We start from the raw sequence: 25,395 nt of genomic DNA, 5'->3' as shown, positions 1-25,395 counted from the left end.
GGTGTGATCTTATAGAGGTATACATTCCTGTGCAAAAGTCTTAAGCACATATATGACTCGGGTGCCTAACACTTTTGCGCGGTACTGTAAGCTGTTTTAATATGATTTCCTGCATGAGTTAATTTTGATTTGATTTCAAGCACATGGTGGAAAGACATCCACCACCATCCTCTCTTTATTTGCTCTTGTTCACAGTTCAAAGTACATTTATTATCAAAGTATGTATAAGTTATACAACCTTGAGATTTGTCTGCTTACAGGCAGCCACAAAACCTGTAAGCGATATTTGTGAGTCTTAAGGTTTTGTTAATATTGGTAAACATTTACGAGATTGACTATTGCACAAAAGTCTTAGGCAGTCTAGATATCTATCTATATATATATATATATAGATATATATTTGCAATAGATTTTTGCACAGTGCTGTATAAAATCATGAGGGGATTGATAGTAAAATATTTTTCCATGGTGGAGGTGTCTAAGGCAAGAAGGTTTGAAGTGGTCAGCAGGAGACGCTCATGGAGTGAGCACTGTTTCAGATTCGCTCCATAACCTTTACTTTTTTTAACCTATGATCACCCTTATTTAACTTACTTTTACCTACACCAAAGATTCTTGCTACTTTTTTGGACTTATCTTTAAGAGTTTATTGTGAATTTTGAAGAAATGAATACAGAAATGGCTCTGAGATCTAAAGGGCGAGAACCTGGGAAAGATTCTAATGGGAACAGGAAGAAGAAAAAGACCGATCCTAAGCACACTAAATTAACTTATGAAATGTTATTGGAGGTTTTAAATGAAAAATTTGAAGAACAACGACAAATTTTCAAACAAGATATAAAGGCCTTTCAGGATTATATGGATAAGACGGATTCAGTAGTTAACCAGCAGCAAGCTCTAATCGCAACTTTGCAAGAGGACGCTCGGAAGCGAGACTTGATAATCGAAAAACTGGAGCAGAAATTATCTTCGACGATTAAATAGGTGGAAACACTTAAAGCCAAGAGTGTTGACTTTGAGAATCGGTCCAGAAGACAGAACTTACGCATACTTGGTCTCCTGGAAGGTATTGAACAAGGGGACCCCTCGAAGTACTTTGCTCAACTTTTAAAGGATGCGTTCCCTTCTGTATTCCCAGACAGTCCTCCGTTACTCGATCGCGCTCGCAGAATTATGTGACGATCACCAAGTGCTTCAGCTAAACCACCGGTTGTAATTGTCCAATTTCATTATGTGCATGTTAAAGAGCAACGTATTCGTGTGGCTCGGCGTGTAGGGGTGGTCAAATTCCAAGAAGTCAATTTTCGATTAGTGGAGGATTTTAGTCCAGAAGTAATGAAGGCAAGGCTTCTTTTTAAACCTCTGATGTCCGAATGTTATGAGAAAAATCTAAAACCTGCGCTCTTATACCCTGCGAAGCTCAGAATCTCGCCTCCCAATGCATCTCGGCGTGTTTTCTTTTCTACATCTGAAGCGAGAAGCTTTCTGAATGAGAACTTCCCTACTGCGGATTCTCATCTCTAATAAATGAGTGATTTTGATCGTTGCAAGATGGTTTTTGTTTCCAAAACCAGATTTTGTTTCTGGCTATTGGTGTAGGTTTACTCTATATGTTATACTCTAGTTATTTGATGTACTAATCTTTTTATTTTACTTCCTTTAATCACTGTACTTTATCTTTGGTCATTATTATTAATCCTTAGAAGGCGAATTTTTTTTTTACTAAGATGACGGTTTCTTCTCTAAAATATTTTTGGCTTTTTTTTTATTTCGCCATTTTTTTTTCTCTCGTCTTCTTCCTATAATGCATTTCTTATCACAGTTTAAATTTTTTTTTGATTTGTTTGGGTTTTAACCCGATTTATAAGTTACTAGTGATTATATTCTTTTCGTTTTTTTACTAGCAATTATATTAAGAAGTTTGGTTTTAGTATAGTGATTATTACTTCTTTAGAGTTTGGGTGGATCTTTTTTATCCTTTATATACGGAGTTGCCTTCTGCTGATATGGGGGTAGATTTAGTTTCATTTCTCTTTTTTCCCAGCCTTTTCCTGGCTGGGGATGGCTTTTCTCCTCTTGGGTGGGGGGTGGGGGGTCTTTTTCTAAATCTTATGCTCTTTATACCAGTTTTTTTTAGTTTTTTCATTTGGGCTGATTTTAAATTACTAAAATGTCCACAATGTCGTCACTTCCGGGTCTGCCCTTATTTTTGTTCCTCTTCCGGGTGCATGAGTTCATAATTTGGTTAACCCTTTATATACCAAAGGGTTGATTTCAGAAATATGGCTCAGACCATTAATTTTGTCTCTTGGAATACTAATGGCTTAAACCATCCGATTAAACGGAAAAAGATTTTCAAAGTATTCCAAAGACTGAATGCACATATTATTTTTGCACAAGAAACTCATGTGAGGAAAGAGGACAATTATCACTTTTTTAGGTTTTGGAGGGGACAATAGTACCATTCGAATTCGAATGCTAAAGTAAAAGGAGTTTCAATTTTTATTGACTCGTCTATTGCACTTGTCTAACACGATATGTTTTCGGATCCGAATGGTAGATTTTTGTTAATTACTGGCTCACTTTTTAACAAAAAGGTTGCTATGGTTAATGTTTATGCTCCAAATGTGGATTATCCCGATTTTTTTAAAGTCCTTATTTACTTCTCTACCTAATCTAAATGAATATAAGTTAATAATGGGTGGTGACTTTAATTGTTTAAATCCTTTGTTGGACAGATCTATATCTACTCAGACTTTACCTAATAAGTCGGCCACTTATATTAACTCTTTTTTGACTGATAATGGAATTTTTGATATTTGGAGATTTCAGCACTCTAAGGACAAAGAGTTTTCATTTTTCTCACATGTTTATCATTCCTACTCGAGAATTGATTATTTTTTTATTGACTGTTGTTTTATTCCATCGGTAATTGGTTGTAATTATGATATTATAGCCATCTCTGACCATGCTCCATTAAAACTTTCTATTAAATTTACGGATACAGCTTCTAGTGCTAGACAATGGTGATTTGATTCTACCTTACTGCAAGATCTGGATTTTATTAAATTTATGAAGGAACAGATCGATTTCTTCTTTTCAACTAATTCCACGGATGATATTTCTTGCGGAACACTTTGGGACACTTTTAAAGCATATATACGTGGACAGATTATCTCCTACTCCGTTGGTCTGAGAAAACGCATTAAGAAGGAAACTCTTTTATTGGTTGATAAAATTAAAGAGATTGACAAGAAATATTCGACTACTCCTAGCAAGGAGCTTTACAAACAAAGGGTTGAACTTCAAATGGAACATAGTTTATTACTTACATCTTCGATTGAAAATCAATTAATGAAAACCAGATCTGATTTTTATATACATAGTGATAAATCGGGTAAACTGTTAGCTAGTCAATTGAAGAATGCTTTGGTTAAACGTCAAATTACTAAGATTCGTCAGCAGAATGGGGATCTGACAGTTGACCATGATGAGATAAACAAATCTTTTCAAGATTTTTATACCTCCCTGTATCATTCTGAATTCCCTGATGATTATAATACCATGTATGATTTTCTTGGGAAATTGAATTTTCCAAAACTATCATCAGATGATCTTTCAATATTAAAAACTCCTATTACGGATGCAGAAATTAAAGGGGTTATTTCCACTATGAATTCTGGGAAAGCACCAGGTCCAGATGGGTATACAGTAGAATTTTTAAAATGTTTTTCCGCTACTCTTTCTCCTTGGTTATGCAGGGTTTTCGAAGAAGCAATTAGATTGGGTAATCTGCCACAATCTTTTTATAGAGCTTCCATTTCTTTAATATTGAAGAAAGATAAAGACCCTACTGACTGTGCATCCTATAGACCAATATCTTTATTGAATGTAGATTCCAAGATCTTTTCCAAGTTACTGGCATCCAGGCTGGAGAAGGTATTACCTCAAATTATCTCGGAAGATCAAACTGGTTTTATTAAAAATCGCTATTCTTTTTTCAATGTTAGGAGATTATTGAATATTGTTTATACTCCTTCACATAGCACTTCAGAATGTGTCATTTCATTAGATGCAGAGAAAGCATTTGATAGAGTTGAATGGCCATACTTATTTACTGTGCTTGAGAAGTTTAATTTTAGTCCGACATTCATTTCCTGGATTAAACTGATATATCATACTCCAGTAGCCTCAGTGCTTACTAACAATCAAAGATCTTCCTTTTTTCGTTTATTTCGGGGTACTAGACAAGGCTGTCCTCTTAGGCCATTATTATTTGATTTTGCTTTAGAACCCTTGGCAATTGCTATCAGAGAATCACCGAACATTTTTGGCATTAATCGTGGGATGGATATACATAAGCTATCATTATATGCAGATGATTTATTATTATTTATTTCTGATCCTGAGAAATCCATTCCTGCAGTTATATCATTGTTGGCTCAATTTAGTAATTTTTCCGGGTATAAATTAAATCTTAATAAGAGTAAATTGTTTCCTTTAAATAGACAGGTTCCAATTTATGGAAATTTACCTTTTAAATTAGTTAATGACTCTTTTATTTATTTAGGGATTAAAATCACAAAAAACTATAAGGACTTATTTAAGGTTAATTTTTTACCCCTAATTGATCAGATTAAATGTTTGTTTACTAAATGGTCACCAGTAACTTTATCTCTGATAGGTCGGATTAATGCTATTAAGATGGTTATTTTACCCAAGTTTTTATATATATTTCAAGCGGTACCAATTTTTGTTCCGAAATCTTTTTTTGCTAATGTTGATTCAAAAATTTCCTCATATATATGGCAGAATAAAAATCCTAGATTAGGTAAAAAATATTTACAGAAGGCAAGGAAGGAAGGTGGATTGGCATTGCCTAATTTTAGATTTTATTATTGGGCAGTCAATATCCGATATTTGATATGTTGGTTAAAGGATTGGGATTTATCTTTTAGCCCTCATTGGGTGAACCTGGAAATTAAATCTGTACAAGGATTTTCATTGGGTTCTATTTTAGGGTCTTCTCTTCCCTTTGCTCTTTCTAAATTGCAGAAATGAATTGACAATCCGATAGTTAAACATACTTTAGGTATATGGTTTCAATTTTGGAAATTTTTTGGGTTGACTCAGTTTGTTTTAAATATTCCTATTGTATCCAATTGCTTTTTTTATCCTTCTATTATAGACCAAGCTTATTCAGCTTGGAAGACTAAAGGATTACTACGATTTTCCAATTTATTTTTGGATAATTGTTTTATGTCTTTTGAACAATTATCTAATAAATATAATTTCCCTAGATTTCATTTCTTTAGATATTTACAGATTAGGAATTTCTTAAATACTGTACTTCCTACCTTTCCAAATCTTGTGTCTTCAGGTATTTTGGAGAATTTGTTTGAACTAAATCCTTCTCAGAAAGGGCTAATATCAAAACTCTACAATATAATTATGAAGATACGTTCAGAGCCCTTCTATAAGATTAAAAATGATTGGGAAAGAGAACTTAACCTTACTATCCCTATTGAGAATTGGGATAAAATTCTTCAATTAGTTAATACATCATCTATATGTGCTAAACACTCATTAATACATTTAAGGTTGTGCATAGGGCTCATATGTCCAAGGAATAATTGGCTCATTTTTATTCCTATACAAATCCTATTTGTGACAGATGTCATTCTGAGATAGCGTCTTTAACTCATATGTTCTGGTCTTGTCCGCTTTTGAAAAAATATTGGAAAGACATTTTTGATATTACTTCCACGGTATTGAACATTGATTTACAACATCCTATTACTGCAATTTTTGGTTTACCGATGATGGACTCACTCTATTTATCCTCTTCCGCTTGTTGAATGATTGCATTTCTTACACTAATGGCTAGAAGATCTATTTTGTTGAATTGGAAAGAAATTAATCCTCCTACCATATTTCATTGGTTTTCTCAAACTATGTTATGTCTAAATTTAGAAAAAATTAGAAGTGTTGTATTTGATACTTCTATTAAATTTGAAAAGATATGGAGACCATTTATTCAATATTTTCATATGATGTAATATGACCCTGTTCCAAGCCTATTTGTTTTTCCAGTTTTGATTTTACATATGTTGAGAGGATTGGAGTTGACGACACTGATGATTTTGTATTTTTGTTAGATATTATAAACAGCCCTTTTTTTTCATTTTTTCTTTTTTGTTTTTTTTCTTACTAGTTATTAGATTGTTAGATTAGTTTTTCTTTGCATAATTTTTTTTCTTTTTCTTTTTTCTGTTTTTTAAAATATATATTATGATATACCTAGGTTTGCCTTGTTTATTGGTTACTTGTATCGTCCATGATTTGGGAAGACTCATTTATACTGTAACTATTGCTTATGTATTCTTTCATGTTCAGTTGAAATGTGTATGTTTGTAATCCCATTATCTATGTATCAATTTTATTATGTTGATATTAATAATAATAATAATAATAATAATAATAATAATAATAATAATAATAATAAAAAGATTGAAAAAGGTTTGAGGTGGGAGGTTTAGAAGGAGTATTTTTCTCATACAGAGGGTGGTTGAAGTCTGCAGTGCACTGCAGGAGGCAGGTATTCTACTATCATCTATAAAGCACCTAGACAAGTACCGTAGATTCCGGACTACAGAGCGCACCTGATTTTAAGCCGCTGGCACTAATTTTAGAAATAAAATCATTTTTTTAAATGTAAAGGCCGCACCGGATTTTAGGCCGCACCGGATTTTCGGCCGCAGGTGTCCCACGTTGTAATATGAGATATTTACACAGAAAGATATTACACGTGAGGATTTTTTTAACTTTTAATTAAATCCATATGGTAACAAAAACAAATACATATTGCAAATGCTTTTTTTCGAACCGTGCCCGTACGCGGCTACTTTTAAATATACGTTGCGTATACTTCTTTACTGAACAACATTCCAATATCTCCTAACGACTGGTAAAAAATATATATACTGCAGCCTACCAGGAAAAGTTATTGATACCTTTAACTTAAAAGCAGAGTTCGCTCAGATCCAAAGCCGCTCGCGTAATCCGCTCCCCCCCTCCTTTCCGTTTCATCGCAAACGGCATTTAAAAGCAGAGTTCGCTCGGATCCAAAGCCGCTCGCGTAATCCGCTCCCCCCTCCTTTCCGTTTCATCGCAAACGGCATTTTCCCACAAGACGCCGCGAAACCGGGTGTGACGTCATAGCATCCCGCGATGTAGTACAGAAAACAAATATAGTTTAAACTAAGTAGGGTAGGTAGCACAATGCTTCGAGTGTTTTCCATGTTGATGAGGGTGAGTACAAATGACTGATTTACAATAATTTAATTGTGAAAGTGCGCTTGATTTATCGTACAATTTCATTGGACCTCTGTGAACTACTCATCAATTTTATTGGTCTACTGTTACGAGGCAAAATGTTTACGAGGCGGCATGAAAAAAATAATGTATTAGCCGCTCTGGATTATTGGCCGCAAAGTTCAAAGCTGTTCAAAATGTGGGAAAAAAGTAGCGGCTTAAAATCCGGAATCTACGGTAGTTTAGTTACCATGGTGTAGATGCCTATGGATCCAATAGGGGTAGCTGGGATTAGTATGGAGAAGTAGAATAGTAGACCAAAGGGTCTGTTTCTGTGCTGCTTGACTCTATGGTTCTGTGACAATGTAGGGAGCCATGGCACAATAAAACCTAACACTAGATTGTCCACTCATGTTCATAGATCACTTGCCAACAGTGGACAAAACTGAAGAGAATGGCTTTGATAAAGACCAGGAAGAGAAGCTGACGGAAGGCAATGATCAACATGTCGAGGACACAGAATCAGCAGGAAAATGTCAGTCCAGCAATGCTGTAGTCAGTTACAACACATTGAAGGAATGAGGGATCATGGGAGAAAAATTAAATAATCTCAATTTTTCTGTAATAAAACCAGAAAGTGATAAAACTACTCATCAGTTCAGGAAGCATTTGTGAAAAGAGAAACATTTACCATTTCAGTTAAAGATCCTTCATCAGAACTCAGATCAGGCAATGTCTGTGCAATGAAAAAAAGCGAGTTGCTGTTACAGGTTGAAGACCCGTCATTGATTCTGCTGCCCAGTTCTGATGTATGGTTAATGTTAATTATGTTTTTCTTTCCATGGTTTCTGCCTAACTTTCTGAGTATTTTCAATGCTTTCTCTTTCTGGTTTAGATATTCAGAATTATATTTTGATGATTCTCTTGGTATTTCTGTGTCATAATCTTTCTAATCTATACAAGAGCTGCTTCTTTTTGCCTCATACTCACTGAAACTCCTTCACTGTGGTGAGTCAAAACCAGTAAATTCCTTTGCAGTTAACACAGTGAGCCTGCTTTCACCGTATAGACCTTTTGTTATTCAGCAGGCAGCTCAAGGTCAGCTTTTCATGGCAACTTAGTTTGAACAATGAATATACCCTAAGTCCTGGTTATGTTAGCAATGCCCATTTCCTTATTATTTTAAAATTGTACTCCTAACTTGTGCATGCATAATAAGCAATGGCCCATCTTATAAACAAACCACCGAGATGAATGTAGAAAGTTTGACTGTGAGCTAATCACCATATAGCAACCAGTCCATGTGGTGAAGGCAGCGTCACTGTGTTAATTGCAAGGGAATTTAAGGACTTTGACTCAACTACAGTGAAAGAATAATGATACCTTGTCAACCTAATAGAACAGGTTAATGGATTGCACTTGCTTCATACATTTGTAACCATCTCATTGTCTCTATACTTTACTGAGCACTTTTTTCAGTCATCTTGTCCGAAGTGTCAGTTAAATTCATATGGGAACTCATCATTCTGGTAAGCATAGACCGATGCATGCTCTAGCATTCACCTTAATCTAAGTGTTGTAGAAAATAAAAACAGCCTGAAGCCAAAGTCTTCCTCTCAAACGAGACCAATAGATTAGCTTGTTGGGCCAAATTGCTCCTGACTTATCCTTGCAACTTTCTGAATTTTGTCTAAAAGAGGAATGACAAAATGCGAATAAGGCTAAATTGAACAATTTAAACTTTAGAAAGTGCCTACTCTCAGGGATCTTTTATAACTTACTGAAAAAACCTGTCTATTTACTGGTGATCCCTCCTGCTTGGTCAGAAATGTCATTTCCTAATCTAGTTGAAAGTCATTCTGTAGAGTTTTCTGAATAGAATGGGAGAGTCCTCTGTTAAAGCTTTCCCATTTATGGACATGTAGATGATAGCATTTCAGTGAACTACTGTATATACCCATATCTTCACCAATAATCATTTTGCTTTTATTGTCACAGATGTAGAAGAAGATATAGATGAAGGTCTTCATGGTTTGGGAGAAATTATAAAGCCAGGGGATGAAGAAAGCAAACTCAAAGAAAAAGGTTAGTGCAACAACTTTAGAAGTAAACATCTTACTCATTAAACACTGCATGGAGGGATGAGCATCTTCGACTCCAGGTTAGGATTTTTGGACCATTGGTGGGCAAGTATGATGATTGTCATTAGCTGAAGGTTTAGTTGCTATGCAGTGAGTTTTACACAACACTCTCCATTGAAATAATTATATTAGGAGCAAGGTGAGGGTGGAAAGGAGTTGAGATTTGAGGCTTTTGTCACCAAAGTATCCACATCATGAGGTGTACATTGGGATAAAGGTATAGTTTTGGTATATAACTCTTAGAAATTTCTATAAAAGTGTTTGAAAGCCTGATCTCAGTTTAGAGATTATCCAGAGAAGATAAGATGGTTAAAGATCCAGGACTGTTAAGAGCAGCATCGGTGTTTGAAATTGTTCTTGTTACAACAAGGAGATTTGAGCATAAGGTTAGGCGACGTCTCCTGACCCAGGAAGCTTGGAGAGTTTTTTAAATGATTAACTTTCAAGTGCACCCAGCACTTCAATTGAAAGCATTTGTTATGCTTGCAGATGCTATCCTAAACAGTGCTGGAGAGAAATGGGATGACATTTGGCATTGAGAAATTACTTAGACAGGAGGTAGAACAGGTGGAAAATTCTCCAGTTGGCCATTCATCTTGCTGCTGATGGTGAACAAGGTTGATCTCCTAACTTTGCCAATACTCAGGCTTCTTCTCCATTCAGAGAAACTTTGTTTATAAGAAATAACATTTTCACAGGAAAAGCAGGCTCCATCTGAAAGCTAACAATATTATGCCATAACCACTATATGTTATACTGGAAACAATATAGGATCACCATTACATTATTGCTTACTTCATAAATAATACACTATCAAACCAGCATACCTTAAAATTATTGTTACTGTATTTTGATGTAAAAGTATGTTTTAAACTAAAACTAATAGTTTGATTTACCGGCTCAGACTGGATACCAAAATAATAAGATGGCAAGGTAACTATAGTGTACACAATTAAACACAAGAAATGTAGGTTCAAAGCTATCATTAATCTACAACTGCATCCTTTACTGGATCGTATGCTTCTATTGAGTGTTAAATAAGTACTTCTGTGTATCAAAGTCTAAAGATCTCTAACCAATGAGTCATTGATAAAGCAAGCTGAAGGGTACAGGAATCATCTTTCTCATAAAAACACTTGACATTTCAGAGTGAATTCCCCTGAATGTTTCTAAAGATTTTATCATTTAAGATTAAAGATACTGTGTTGGATGTTTCCCTCCAGTTTGTAAGTTATTGGAAAGAATGCCCCCATTTTATCTATTAAAATTTTTTATCTTATGTATATAATTATTATGGGAAACTACATTGAACCCACATACTTACTTGCAGAGCTGGATCCTTGTAGGTTAAATTAGATAGTGAAAAATGCATTGGGTTGTGAAAAAATGTCAAATAATCTTGAAGCAAATTAATAGTAGGTATCCATTATATTATAACAAGGAAATTAATTTCTGTATTTGATTACTATGGCCAATTTTAAGGGCATCTTTTGGAGGCCTTTTCAGAGGTACAATGACAACGATCTTTTGGGAGATCTGTTTCTGTTAAGCACATAAAGACAGAGAAAAGTAGAATTAAAGTAAGCAGTTGCTGACTTTTCATCAGAACTGCCAGCTCTGATGTAAATTGGTTATCTGAAATGGTTAAAATTGGTATTGAGTCCAGATGATTGCAACATGCCGAGTTGTAAGACGATACGTTTCTTTTTGAATTTGCATTGAGTTTTGTTGGAACAGTGTAAAAGACCAAACACAAAGAAGACAGAGACACAGTTGGATGGAGTGGGAGTGTATAGCTTTCCAAGCTGTGCACAGTGCATTGAGGAGTACATGGAACAGTCCCTGTTTCAGTCATACTGGGGATCTCCTCTTTCACCTTTTAATGACTGCATTAGTGCTGCTTCCTTCTCTCATACAGCATTTAAAAGTTTCATTGCCTTGGGTGCCAATTTTAAGCCTGCTCTCAGTTCCACATAGTCCTTCCCTTTCTTCAACTCTCTGTTACCATCTCTGAAGATAAGTTAGCAGCGAGTATCTATTATAAACTCAGAACCCCAGATTATTTTAACTACACTTTTTCCCATCCTGTTTCTTGTAAGTAGTATGTTTCATTCTTCCAATTTACCAGCTCTCCCATCTTTGTTCTCATGACTTCCAGTGCTTCTGAGATGCCTTCCTTTTCTATGAACTGGTTCCTTTTCACTGTTTCCAACCATGACTTCCAATTCCTGTGCTTAGTTTCTAACCCCCTCTCCTCACCCAGAGCAAGTACAGAGATGCTTTATCAACAGCTTCAATCTATTAGCCTGCAATTCAATGGGATTTCACTTTGTAAATTCTGCCACCTTTAAATGCTGCATCTTCTCCTCTCCTTCATTTTCAACATTCTGGAGGAACCATTGTCTCTGTGGCTCCTTCCCTCATCAACTCCCCTTCTCATGGTTTCTGCTACTGCAAGAGAAGCAGCTTTAACCCTTCTACCTTCTTCCACCATCCAGGGACCAAACACCCCTTACAGCTGACATATCAATTCACTTCTTTTTCCATTCTAGTGCTGTGGATTAAGTGCTCATGTTGGATTAACTAACTGCTGCTTTATGGAGCATATATGTTCATTCCACAGTGAGCTTCTAGTTCCCTGTCACCTGAGTTCTCCATCCCCACCAGATTCTCGCTTCTCTGTCTTTGGCATCACAATTCATTGCACATAGGCCAAGGAATGCCTCCATATGTTTTAGCAAGCCCCGTGGCATGCTTCAGGACTCAATGCTAAATTCAGTAATTTCAGATAACCAGCCAGTACAGTTTGTATCTAAAATCACCAGCATTTTGTGCCACTCAGTTTTAATGTTTCTCCCCCCATTCACATTTGTTTATTTATACTGTCTCCAGACAGATCACTGAGATAATAAACTTTCACCACTTCTCCCCTCCACGCACCACATCTGTCATTCAGTCACTGTGGTCGATTCACCCTTTGTTCTCTCGTTGTTCTGCTGTGAAAACATCTTTCATTTCTAACATTTCCTAATTTAGATGAACCTAAAGCATTAACTATGTTTCTGTCTCTGTGGATGTTGCCCAACTGTTAGTTGTGTGTCCTGTTTTCACAGCACACAACTTGTTCTCGTTTGAGAATGCTGCATTATAAAATTTTCTGTTCCCTTTTCTTGGATACCACAGTACATTAAACATTGCTGATCACTAAAGTGGGCAGATTCCCAGTTTCCTGCCAATTGCTGCATGGAGAAATATCTAAAAACAATCCAGCAGGATCCTCCCAATTTACAGAGACCTTCACCTGCACACATCTCCCCCTGTGGTACATTGATTTAGTGTGTGAGCAACTATAGTTGAAAAAATTCAACCTTTATCACTTGAATCAGTCAGCAACTCCACCACCGCGGCTGCTCATTTTCCCATATGTTTGAAACCGCATGAGAGTATAAAGTGAATTTCCCCTAATGAGTATCATCTACCTTTGTGATAAGGTCCTTTTGAATGTACAGAACATGGCAGAGTGCCTGCCATGGGGCATCTGACATCACCTGGCAGAAACCCATCACAAATCATGGATCAGGTACTACCTTATTGTTTTGCCCCTGCTCTTCTCTCGCTTTCCAGTTGACTTTGCACTAGCAAATGTTCAACATTAAAGTGTGGCCTGGTAAAATACTTTACAAGGCATCGTATGAGATTTGTGACCGCGGTGATGTGATTGATGAAACGATGTGGCAAATGACTGCGAATGTATTACTAACACCACTAACTAAAGCATCTGTATTCAGGTCTCCCCTGGTTAACAAGGGGGCTCGATTCCTAAATCGCTCTTCACTCTTTAAAACTATTCAATTGTGGGTGCTAGTAGCTGCCTCAGGTGGTAATTGCAGAAGTCAGAGGGTAATCAGTCTCCACCAGAATGGATGCACACTGAATCAGAAGCAAAGTGAAGCTTGTTTTGACATGCTGAAATGTACAGGATGTAAATTACAAGTCATATATCTGATGGTAGATTTCAAAAGAGTTCCCCCACATTTTAAACAATTCATTTATTTCACATATTTCCTATGAAACCGTTCAATAAGACTATGAAATATTACTGGTTTTCAGAGACTGGTGTTTGAAAGTCAGTACTTGAACATGTGCTCCATTCCTTTCATTGTAGCAAAGCAAACTTATATTAAGCAATGAATTTGGTTAAATAGAGCCCTTTGTTAGAGTGGGTGTTCATGATCAGGGGAGACCTGTTATTACTTACTTTGGCTGTTAGCTATTTGTACTAATGTTTACAGCTTGCTAAATTGCACCATTTGTTTTGTGCCAAAGCAGCTAAGACCATGAGACAGAGAAGCACAATTAGACCATTTGGTCCGATGAGTCTGTTCTGCCATTCCATTCTAGCTGATTTGTTATCCCTCTCAATCCCATTCTCCTGACTTCTAACCATATCCTTTGATGCCCTGACTAATCAAGAATCTGTCCACCTCCACTTTAAACATACCCATTGACTTGGCCTCCACAGTCATCATTAACTGCATTGCTACATTGACAACTTGGGCTGCACCCTTTCAAAGGCATTCCCTCTGTTCTCTCCATCACCCTAACCCTGCCCAGCACCATTAAACATGCTTACTTTACCACCTTTCCAGTTCTGATGGAAAGTCCTTGACCTGAAACTTTATCTTAGCTTCTCTCCTTTTTGATAATGCCTCTCCAGCTTTCACTGCTTCTGTTGTAAAATTGAGGTTCCACTCCCAGAGCAATGTATAGGCCTTTATATTCTTATTAATTTTCATTGCCCTCTTTTACTTTTCCTCTCATACAAGCACATATCACCAATAGGTGCATCCAGAGGAACTGCGGTTTTCTTATTGCACAATAATGTACTATATAAGTGTATGACAGAATAAGTTATTTATAGGGTCAATTTGTGACAGAGATGCTGGAGCGTTGTTTCACTTCTGACACTTCTTAATAAGGTGACAGTGTTATTTTTGATCATCTCCAATCTTAGTGGAAGACCTCATTCTAGAATGTAGGCTGCGTACCAAAACATCAAAAGGACTATGTCCCCAAAATGACATTTGGTGTTGTAGTAGTATGGCTGCAAATTGAAATGAGTGTGAATTACATGTGTGCTTTCAAAAAGGAAGTATACCAAGCTGAGTGTCATTGTAATCCTAATTGGCAGTAGGGCTAAATATTAGGACTTTATTAGTGTTACATTTTTATTAGGGTATCTGAGCCTTCTTTTCTTCAGTTTCTTTCTTCTTACTCATTATGTACTTGTGTAGTATAATGTATAATATACCTGAGCAAGGTGTTATCATTTGGAAACCCTCACATCTTGCCTTTTAAACTTAAATAACCAAGAGTCACAGTGATATTGTTTCTCCTTTTAGTCATTGAAGTTTTAATTATACTTGCCATAAACCCCTGCTATAATCTCAAAACATTAATTCAATCACTTCTGGATCTTCTAAACCATGGAGCAATTTACTCTCTGTAATCCTTACACCTTCTTGCAGTTTCAACTTTGAACACCTTGTTAAGAAAACTCTTAATCTCCTTTGTCATCACTCTACCATGTTCATCCTTGGTAGAGTCTGGTACAGTGGACCATGGGCCTCAACTCTCCACAAACAGCTACACAATCCTTTAAGCTCCAATGTTGGAAACAGAAAGGATTCCAAAACTAGTAAATGTGGTCTCTACTAAACTGAGGAGCAAGGCTTTCAGAAGTTTCAAAATTAAATGAAGAGTGATTGAGGACTGGATCACTATCTATACTTTTCCTTTATTGGTATTAATTAACAATCTAGATTCCTTTCAACAGGTCAGTGCCGATCACCGTTTTGGAATCAATTCCTAGTTAAACTCACATAAATGCTCTTCAAACCTTTTGCTTCTGCATTACTAATCTGTGTTGCCCCTTACTTTTGCAGTATCAGTCTGTATTGCCCCTTTCTCAATCTATATTGTCAGTCAGTATTCTCCGCACTCTGCATTGTCAGTCAATACTCCCTGCACTCTGTAATGCCATTGTGGCTCGTCGATTGATGTAAAATGGAGTGAATGAAAGCAACTTCACCAGTCCTGAACACAGCCCCATTTCTAACATACATTTTTATGCCATCTTTCCATCAAAAGGTACAGACTTTTAGCTCACAATCTATGGTAGACCACCAGAGGTCCAACCATGAATCCAGTAGTAACTCCAATCTTGCAGCAGGATCTGGAAGAAATTCCACGGATTATAAAAATAATGTTGAACCAGCTAATGCAGAAGATAAACAGCAGAGTGAAGCATGTTATTTTCCATCCACTACCCAATCTACAGCTACCTCACATCTCAATGGCACAAACAACATCCTAACTACTTCTGCTGAATCAGTACCTGATGACAATGGTAATAAAATTAAAATGAATGCTGATAGAGATGATGTCTCCAAGACAACTTCCGGTAAGAATATCCAAGCAAATCCTGAGTTCCCTGAGTCTTCACCTTCATATCCTGGCAAACCCTTGCACACGGACAATGCCAACAGGGTAATAGACACCATCAGCTGTAAGGATGCTTCCACAAATGAACACCAGAGTTGTACAACTTCTCCTGATGTTAATAGTGTAAGCATTAAAGTTAGCGTAGACAACACTGAAAGGGAATCTGAGCCTCAGGGTCTTCCAACAGAACCAGCTTCAGTGAACAATGACTTTAAACTAGCCATGGAAGAGGAAAAAAGCAATATCACAGTCCCAAAGAAGAAACTGGCTCTTTCATCAAGCATAAGGCGCAAACTGGCCAGACTTAGTGTAACTTCAGAATCTGACTCAGAAGGTCAGGATGATGACCTGCCACACAATGAACTCTTTCCATCAATTTGCATCAGTACAGAAATCCAAGACTTGGGTCAGGTACGGCAGACACCAAGTAACTCCTCATCTGCTCTGATGACAGGAAACAGCTGCAACATTGAAGAGCAAGACAGAAGTCAGGCTTGTTGGGAGATGCCACATCTAATCTTAAAGGACAAACCTTGTCCAAATACAAATAAGCCTTTGTGTGCCACCAACCAATTAGAAGTGCCAAAGGATAAAACCTCAGGCGAATTAATACAAGAAGAGAAACCAAATGAGAAGGACTCAGGTTCTGAGACAAAGCTTAAGCTTTCTCATTTTTCCAAAATGTTTTCTCGTAAAACTAAAGGAGAGAAGAAAAGTAAAGAGCCTATAAATGCTACTCAGTTGCCAAAAGCAGAAATATCAATAGCCCAAGTACCTTCTGTGTCCCAAGAGGAAGGTAAGGATTCTCATAGCCTGTTAAGCTTTTCTTTTTCTTCTCAATTTTCTAAGAATAAGAAATCATAAAAGAGAACAGAATGACTTTGCCAGGGAACACAACACTGTAATATTGCGTATGGCTTGATAAGGGACGTATTCTTGTTGAGCAGGTTCATGACTTAACAAGGTCAGTTGTTGGGAGGAAATATCCATAGCTATATTTATTAGGATAATTCATGTGGCAAGTAGAATGGTTCTCTATCTGTGCTATCCCTTACTAGTGACCATTAAGATTTCTCTGTGTAAAATGTTTTCAAATGTTCTAGAGTTTATAACAATCTCCAAATAAGGTTCTGTAGATATCTGGTAAGATGCGAAAAGAATCGTGACTCACGTCCACTTTTCTAACATGCAATTTTCAGAAACACAAGGATATGTGCAAGTAAGATTAACCTCCACTATGTATGTTCAGTTGGCGACCATATGGTCTCCCCAGAGAACTTACACAACATACCTTCTTGCTACACTGGAGAAAGCTAGCACCCAGAGTGCCATGCCTTAAACGAAGAAATGGCGCACAAAGAGTTGTGCCTCAAACAAACACCGCAGCAGAGTCTTGTACATCAGGGAAATGGACCCGAAAGATGGCAGAAACCAAAGAGACGCATCTTGGAAAGCTGTGACACAGAGGGCATGGATTCAGTAAGCTGGACATCGACTTGTACCTCAGAGAGAGGCCACCCAGAACACAGTCCCCCCCCCCCCCCCCCAGAGAACACTTGAAGGATATTTCACAACTTGCTCCTCAAGCAGGAGTAACGTTAATGTCAGATGCCACAGATAGATCAATCATTTAATACATTGTTTGATCCTCTAAGACAGTTTAGCTGGAGAATCCATATACATTGATGAGTTTGATGCACATTGTTCAGCAGATCTCAATCAGGATCAGTTGCAACACACAATATTTACAGTATATAAACTCTGACCTTTGTGCACACTGCATTGTATATTTCAGTATAATGACATGGATACCATTTAATACCACTTATGTACTCCCATCTTCTAAAGATCCATAACTTAGGAACTTCCCAAATTTATGGATTTTCTCAGGGAACAGTTTTCAGCTTCAAGGTACTCTCTTTCAAATAAACAGTCCTTCAATACTTGCTCTGTATCTGCAATTTATATTTTTTATTGAGCAAAACATTTAATCTTTACCTTGCATCTGGAAAGTCTCCTGCATCTGGAAGGTACATAATTCCTTTAACTCCCTTCTGTAGAACTTATCACCTCATTCACTTTAAGTATCTACATTAAAATATCCCTTTAAATAAGTTTACCTTGTTTCTGTTATGCCATTACTTTAAGATCCATCATAATTCATCAGTTCCAAATTGACATAACTGCTAGTTTAATGGTCTATATTACTATCATATAGAAAGAATAGTAATTTTAGTACATGAAAACAAATACCTGCAGGTTCTGTAAACCTGAAATAAGAACAAAAATAGATTAGAAATACTCAGGAGGTTAGACTACATCTGTCGAGAGACAAATGGAGTTAATGTTTCCAGTCATATAATTTAGTATTATCAGATTAGGTCACTGATATAATCCAATCCTCGTTGTTCTCTTCCCATAATGTCCTAAAATATTTTCAACCAGCAGTATCAGTCTGTATGAATTGTGTTATGCAGATTTCCATTCACATTATTTAAGTTGCCTCTAGCATTATCATTCACGTGGACACTCGTGCTTGTACCTGGAAAGCTCAAGCAGGTGCTCACTGCCAAGCATAGCACAAGCACTACCAGAGCTCACGCTCACACACCTGTCACTCATGGAGTTTACAGCCAAACAGCTAACACCAGCAGTGCTGTCATCTGCAGAAGTGGTGGCAGGAAGGGAGATGGTTCCCACTACCCAGGCACCAAGAGATGTGGTATTCCACACAGCTCACACTTGGAGAGATCCAGTGCATGAAGCTAGCATCTGGAGAGCTGACACCCAGCAGACTTGTACTAAGGCTTTTAGCCCTGGAGTTCACAGTCCACGGACCTCTCACAGCCAACAGGAGTAAAGTTCACTAATAAAGACCAGGCCCAGACAGCTGTGCCATAGACCCAGACAATATCCAGAGAGCTCACACTTGGGGTTGATGATAGAGCTGTACATGGGCTGGAGCCTGTGGTTTTCTTGGATAGTAATCTCCCTTTCTAGCATTCAATAAATCCTACATGAGGAATTCTAATTCTTAAGATTTATGTCAGTTTATTTAGATCATTATGCATTTTCTCTGACATTCATACTGTGCTGTGGTGCCCTTGAACACTATCCAATATTCTGCCCAAATACATACATGACTCCCAGTGATGTGTATTTTCTGGCCATTTGATCATAACCAATCCTTAGTCCACCAATTTCCAAGATCCACATACATACTTTCCTCGGAGTCCATTTAGAGTCATTTAGCATGGAATGAGGCTTTCAGCCCACCCAAGCCACACCAATCATTAAGCACCCGCTTTTTATACTAATCTTAGCCCAAACCCAACCCATCGCACTCCTATCACCCCTCCCCCAACCCCCCCCCCCCCCCCCACGCACAGGGCAAGTTACAGTGACCAATTAACCCACCAACTCGACAAGAGGAAACCGGACACCCAGGGAAATCACAAGAAGAATGTGCAAACTCCCTAGGCAGTGTTGGAAGTCAGGATTGGACCCAGATTATGGGAGCTGTGAAGCAGTGGTTGCATTACTCTGTCATCCATTTGACACTGATTTGGAGCAGAAATGGCAATTTCTCCATGGGGAAATTGCATCTGATATAGCACACCTACTGTGGGATTGACTAATACAGCATCAGCAGCGATCATTGCACTGAGGTTCATGCTCTGACGGGCAGTAATTCCATAATAGAATCAATGAAAGACTGCAACAACTTGGGCAAAAGATAACAAACTATCCTGTATAAATACAAAAAGAAAGAAAGAGTAGTATTAAATATATCAGGAATAAATATTGCAAACATGAGACATGAGATAAAGAATCCTTGAAAGCAAGTCCACAGGTTGTGAAACATTTCAATGATGGGGCAAGTGAAGTTGAAATTACAGTGCAACCTATCACCTCCCTTCTCTTTGACCAAAATAATCTGCAGCAAACTGGCAAAGGGACATATGTTTATCTCACAGTCTCTATCCAGGTTATTTTTCTCATATTTACAATACTCCTGTCACTTGTACCGCAATGTAAAATGCTGCGATATCTGCCAGCCCTGATCAGCACGTATTCCCAATGGCATGGAGCTTAATCACTGTATTGCACCTTATACTGGGTAGCCACGCATGTCCCTTTTATCTTTCCCCTTCACGATAACCTTTTCTCCTGCAATCAGTATAGCACAAGGCAACAAATGCAGGTTCCTTTTTAAGCAAGTGAATCATGCTCAAGATGCAATGGAACCCTTGAATGCAATGGTACCCTAATATTGAAGGAGATTGGAATAGGTGTTAGCATGCAGCACAGCACACGTTTAGAGACAAGAAACCAGAGACTGTAGATGCTAGGGTCTGAAGCAAAGAGTCAAACTGCTGGAGGAACCCAATGAGTTCTGATGTAGAGTCTCAGTCCTTCTGCCTTCACAGATGCTGCTTGTCCAGCTGAGTTGCTACTGGAGTGATGTTTCTTTATAATTAACTCACCAAAAGTGGGCGAATTCCAGCTTGTGGGCAAAGATAATTGTCACCAACAAAAGAGAACCTTGGACAGATTCACCCAGCCCTTTCACTTATTCAGCAAAAGGGGCATTGCTACTAATTTGGATTAGTACAATACAAGATTCATAGAACAGGAGAAGGGAATGAAATGAATGTTTTGCAATAGAGTGATAGGTGGAGAAGTTCACTTCTCAAAAGTGAGAGAATGTGGTAATGGCATAAAGAAAGAAATTGAAGGTTAGTTTAGAGGTGGTGTAAATAGAATCAATCAATGTCTGGAAGGCTGTATGTTTTTATTTTGGCTGATGAGATATTCCACTTGTGTAATGTGGGAAGCCAGGAACCATAAGTGGTAGGGGACTGAAGTGAAGGGAGATGATAAAAGGACACTATCTTGGAAGGGGAATGGATACTGAAGGAAATAGTTATGTCTCTTCCATTCTTGTCACAAGTACTCTCCTCCATCATCATGGACAATTGACCATGTCTGTTGCATCTCCACCACAAACGTTCACTTCACTCCCACGACCAGGAAAGGTTTTCTTGCCTGCACATTTTGGCATATCCAGTGTGATGCATTCCCTCCCCAGTGAGCACTCTAAAGAGACCGTGCCCTCTGGGTTCACTCCTCCAGTTTCACCAATGCCCATTACTTTTGCTCTACCATCCCTTGCAAGTGAAGAAAATGCAGTGTTTTCTTTCATCTCCTCCTTTCACACCAAACAAATTCCTAAATATGCCTTCCAGGTGAAGAAACAACTTACCTGTATTTCTTGCTGTTTAAATATTTCTTTCTATTCAAGTTCAAGTTTAATTGTCATTGAACCATACATGAACACCCATGAAAACAGCCAAATGAAACAGTGTTACTCTACGGCAAAGGTGCAAAACCCAGTACCAACAGTCATACAGCACAAGGCACATGAAAGGTAGAAAACACTTAACAGTAAAATACAATCACACAAAAAAAAATAGTCCAAGTCCCTGACTCCATGAATGTTACAGCAGTCTGCAGTCGAACACAATATGGCTTGTCTTCTGCTGAGTGAACACAGGGGGCAGCACTGATTTCAGATTGGAAGCTGTGCCATACTGACTCCAACATCTTCCTCCTGGGTGGCTGTAACCAGGTGACACCGCAACAACCAAGGCCATGTGGCTCCCCTGACATCTGTAAATAAACCAGTGAATCGGACTTGCAGTAATGTCAAACAGGGTCTTGCAATCACAAGAAAAGTGACTAAGGTGATCAGTTGGACACCAACTTTGGTGCCTCTCTGTAACAGGCAGCAACATGGTCCACACCAAGTCCAGTTTCTTCGGTTTCCTTGCCAATGAGCAACTTGCTGATGGGGTAGATATGCATATTTCAAGTTTCCAGTGTTTAGCAGGGCCTTGCAGCTGTAAAACACATGTTTAAAAAAATACAATAACACATTTGGTTGGCTCTATAGAAGCAGCTGCATCTGTGCTTCTTACTGGAAGCTTCTGCTTCTAATACTGTGGGTGTTGATACTGTGTGCAGCATCTCCATTTAGTCCAGAATCATTCCAGTCAACCTCTCACTGTACTCCTACACTGTTCTATTGTGGCCTGTGGAACTCACCTCCTCTTCTGTCTCGGTATTTTAAAGCCCTCTGGACATAGTATTCTGATCGTTAGAAAGGACAGGGACTGATTGGGAGTAACGGGTATAATGGTGTGCATGGGAAATTGAGCATCACAAATCTGAATTTGAAGAGTTTATGAAGAAAATTATTGAAGATGGTGATAGAGAAGTGGTATATGTGGAATTTAGCCAGGCTTTTGACAAGGGAGTGTATGATGGGCTGGTTTAAAAAGTTAGACCAGATGTGATTCAAGGTGTTTTGGAAACAAGGAACAAAATTGCTTTAGTGAAACTGACCCTGAAGCAGCATTTAGCTTGAATTCTTAGTTAGGTGGATTCAATGTAAGAGCTGGGACATCTTGTTGCCACTGTATGTCATTGATTTGGCCAGATTTGGAATATTGTGTGCAGTTCTGGCCACCTCATTTTAGGAGGGTTGTGGTAGTACTAGATGTACAGATTCACAAGGATGTCATCCATATAGTGGGCTTTTATGACAAGGAGAGGCTGGGTAGGCATAAGATTCTTCAGATGCTGGATGTTTTGATCAACACACACAAAATTCTGGAGGAAATCATCAGGTCAGGTAAACATTTCAGGCCAAGAGGACTGGAAAGGAAGGGGTGGTTTTGTAACGTGTTGTATGACATAGGCAATCGTGATCTTTGACTATGATTGTACTTGGAAAAGTTTCCTACTGAAATGGTTTACCATTGCCTTTTTCTGAGCAGTGTCTTATACAAGAAGGATGATCTCAGCCATTATCAATACTCGTAAGAGATTGTCTGCCTAGGGTCAGTGGTCACATAACCAGGACTTGAAATATGCACCACCTGCTCCCCTGACTTTATGTGGCCTTGATCGGGGGCTAAGCAGGTGGTACACCTTGCCCAAGGGTGACCTGCAGGTGAGCAGAGGGAAGGACTGCCTTACACCTCCTTTGGTAGAGACGCATCTCCACCACGTCATCCCTGGAATGGGGGATGGAAAAGAGAGAAGGGAGGAGGGGTGTAGTTACTGGAAGTTAGAGAAATTAATTCTCGTGTCATCAGTTTGGACTGGAATTTGAGGTGCTGCTCCTCCAACCTGGGGTTGGTTTCTTCATGGCAGGAGAAGAGGCCATTAGTCAGTACGGGAATGGAAAATCAAATTAAAATGCCACCTTTGGCAGCAGACACGATAATGGTGCTCAATGAAGCGGTCTCCAATCTGCCTCAGGTCTCTCTAATGTAAAGGAGGCTGCACTAGATACAGTAGACTCGCACATGAAGTGTTGCCTCACCTGGGAGGATTGTTTGGGGCCTTGAAAAGGGTAGAGGTGTAGAGGCACTTGTCATACTCACAGGGATAAGTATTAGGAGGGAAATCAGTGGGGAGGGATGAGTGGACAGGGGAATCTCAGAGAGTGATGCACAGGGGATGGGGAACAGTGTGAAATATTGCCATTGGAAATGGCAGACATTACAGAGAATGACGTGCTGGATACAGGCTCGGGGTGGTAGGTAAAGTCAAGTGGAACCCTATCTCTGTTATGACATTGGGAGGACGGGGTGAGGTTAGATGTGCAGGAAGATGTAGGAGATGCAGGTGAGGGCAGCATTGATAGTGGTTGAAGGGAAACCCCATTGTATTATTTATTTAGTTCTACAGAATGGAACAGACCCTTTGTGCCCAATGAGCCCTACTGCCCATCAACCCACCAATTTAACACTAATCATGGATAATTAATAATGACTGTGGAAGGAAACTGGAGCACCCAGAGGAAACTCATGCGATCACGGGGAGATCGTACAACTCCTTGGAGATGGCACCGGAGTTGAACTCTGAACTCTGAGGCCCTGAACTGTAATAGTACTGCATTTAGCGATGGTGCCCCGAAGTAGAGCTGCTCCTTTGAGCCGGCTACAAACCAGCTAAGGATGGCTACATTACCAAAGGGTTTCATTTCTATCCTAGAATGGAAAGCCTCATCCTGAGAACTGTTGTGGAGGAGATGAAGAATTTGAGAGAAGGGAAACTGGAGCACAGTTACAAGTAAAAGAGTGTGACGAGGTTTGGTCAAGATAACTGCGAGTCACTGGGTTTGGAAAAGATATCAGTGTATTGTATATAACAGAGACAGAGAGAGACGAGAATAGAGAGAGGTGTCAGAGATGACCATGTAAATTTGAGGACAGGGTGGGAGTTGGAGGCAAAGCTGATGAACTTAATGAACTCAGCATAGGTCTAGGAAGCAATTCCGTAGGGTGGGTTTGTTCCATACAAGAAGCTGAGGAGCTTTATCAAATTATGAGGCTCACAGATAGGGTTGATAAGCACAGGCCTTTTCATATGGAATTGGAATCTAAAACTAGTTTGGGAGAGGAAAGATTTAAAGGAAATCTGAAAGTCAAGTTTTTCACACAGGGTGGTATATGTGATTAGAATCACTTTATTCCCAGTTTGTGAAACATCCAGAATTGATTGTGGTTCAGTGCCAAGCATAAAACGCAGGACAATACGTACACAACGCTGGAAGAACTCAGCAGGTCAGGCAGCATCCGTGAGAAATGTTTTGGGCCGAGACCCTTCATCAGGAAGGGTCCCCAGCTCTTGTGCTACATTAACGACTAAGTTGGTGCTGTTTCGTGCACCCATGCTGAGCTCGTCAATTTCATCAACTTTGCCTCTGACTTCCTCCCTGCCCTTAAATTCACTTGGTCCACTTCAGAAGGCTCTCTCCGCTTTCTCAGTCTTTCTTGTCTCCATATCAGGAGACAAACTGTCTACTGATATATCTTATAAGCCTACTAATCACCACGGCTATCTTGACTATGCAGTAACTCTTCTCACCCTGTTTCCTGTAAAAGTGCTATCCTCTTTTCTCAGTTCCGTTATCTCCACCACATCTGTTCCCAGGATGAGCCTTTCCTTTCCAGGACATCAGAGATGTCCTCTTTCTTCAAAGAACAGAATTTCCCTTTCTCCACCATTGATGCTGTCCTCACCTGCATCTCTTCCATTTCCCGTACATTCACGCTCACCCCATCATCCTACTGCCTTAACTGGGGTGGAGTTCCTCTTGTCCCTGCCTGCAACCCTGTAGGCCTCCAGCTTCAGCACATTGTTCTGCATAGCTTCTGTCATCTTCCTGGGGTCCTAGCACCAGACGCACCTTTGCCTCTCCCCTTCCCTCTACGCTTTCTGCTTCCGCGAGGGTCACTCCCTCTGTGATTTCCTTGTCCGTTTGTGATTCAGAGTCTTCTTTTGTGTTGTCTGATAATGATTGTGTGTTCTTCATTAACACCTCCTCTGGGTGGATATTTGTTTATTTGTTCCATTATCA

At 38.8% G+C, this 25,395-nt stretch overlaps 1 protein-coding gene across 10 annotated transcripts in view; it reads left to right on the top strand.

The window, feature by feature from the left end:
* The window catches only part of LOC140731965 (F-actin-monooxygenase mical1-like), a 257,596-nt gene that overhangs the window by 201,837 nt on the left and 30,364 nt on the right, over positions 1 to 25,395 (top strand). For 9 of the 10 annotated variants that reach the window (XM_073053995.1, XM_073054003.1, XM_073054001.1 and 6 more), the window contains 4 exons: positions 7,736 to 7,849; positions 9,313 to 9,399; positions 12,947 to 13,035; positions 15,606 to 16,755. In XM_073053995.1, the coding sequence (XP_072910096.1) occupies positions 7,736 to 7,849; positions 9,313 to 9,399; positions 12,947 to 13,035; positions 15,606 to 16,755 (1,440 nt within the window). The remainder of the gene's footprint in view (positions 1 to 7,735; positions 7,850 to 9,312; positions 9,400 to 12,946; positions 13,036 to 15,605; positions 16,756 to 25,395) is intronic. The other variant, XM_073054004.1, reaches the window with a different exon arrangement.

The sequence above is a fragment of the Hemitrygon akajei genome, chromosome 8 (genome assembly GCF_048418815.1).
Source record: "Hemitrygon akajei chromosome 8, sHemAka1.3, whole genome shotgun sequence".
Taxonomy (NCBI): Eukaryota; Metazoa; Chordata; class Chondrichthyes; order Myliobatiformes; family Dasyatidae; genus Hemitrygon; species Hemitrygon akajei.
Note: the sequence above shows the minus strand (reverse complement) of the source record. Positions and strands in the feature narration are given on the sequence as shown.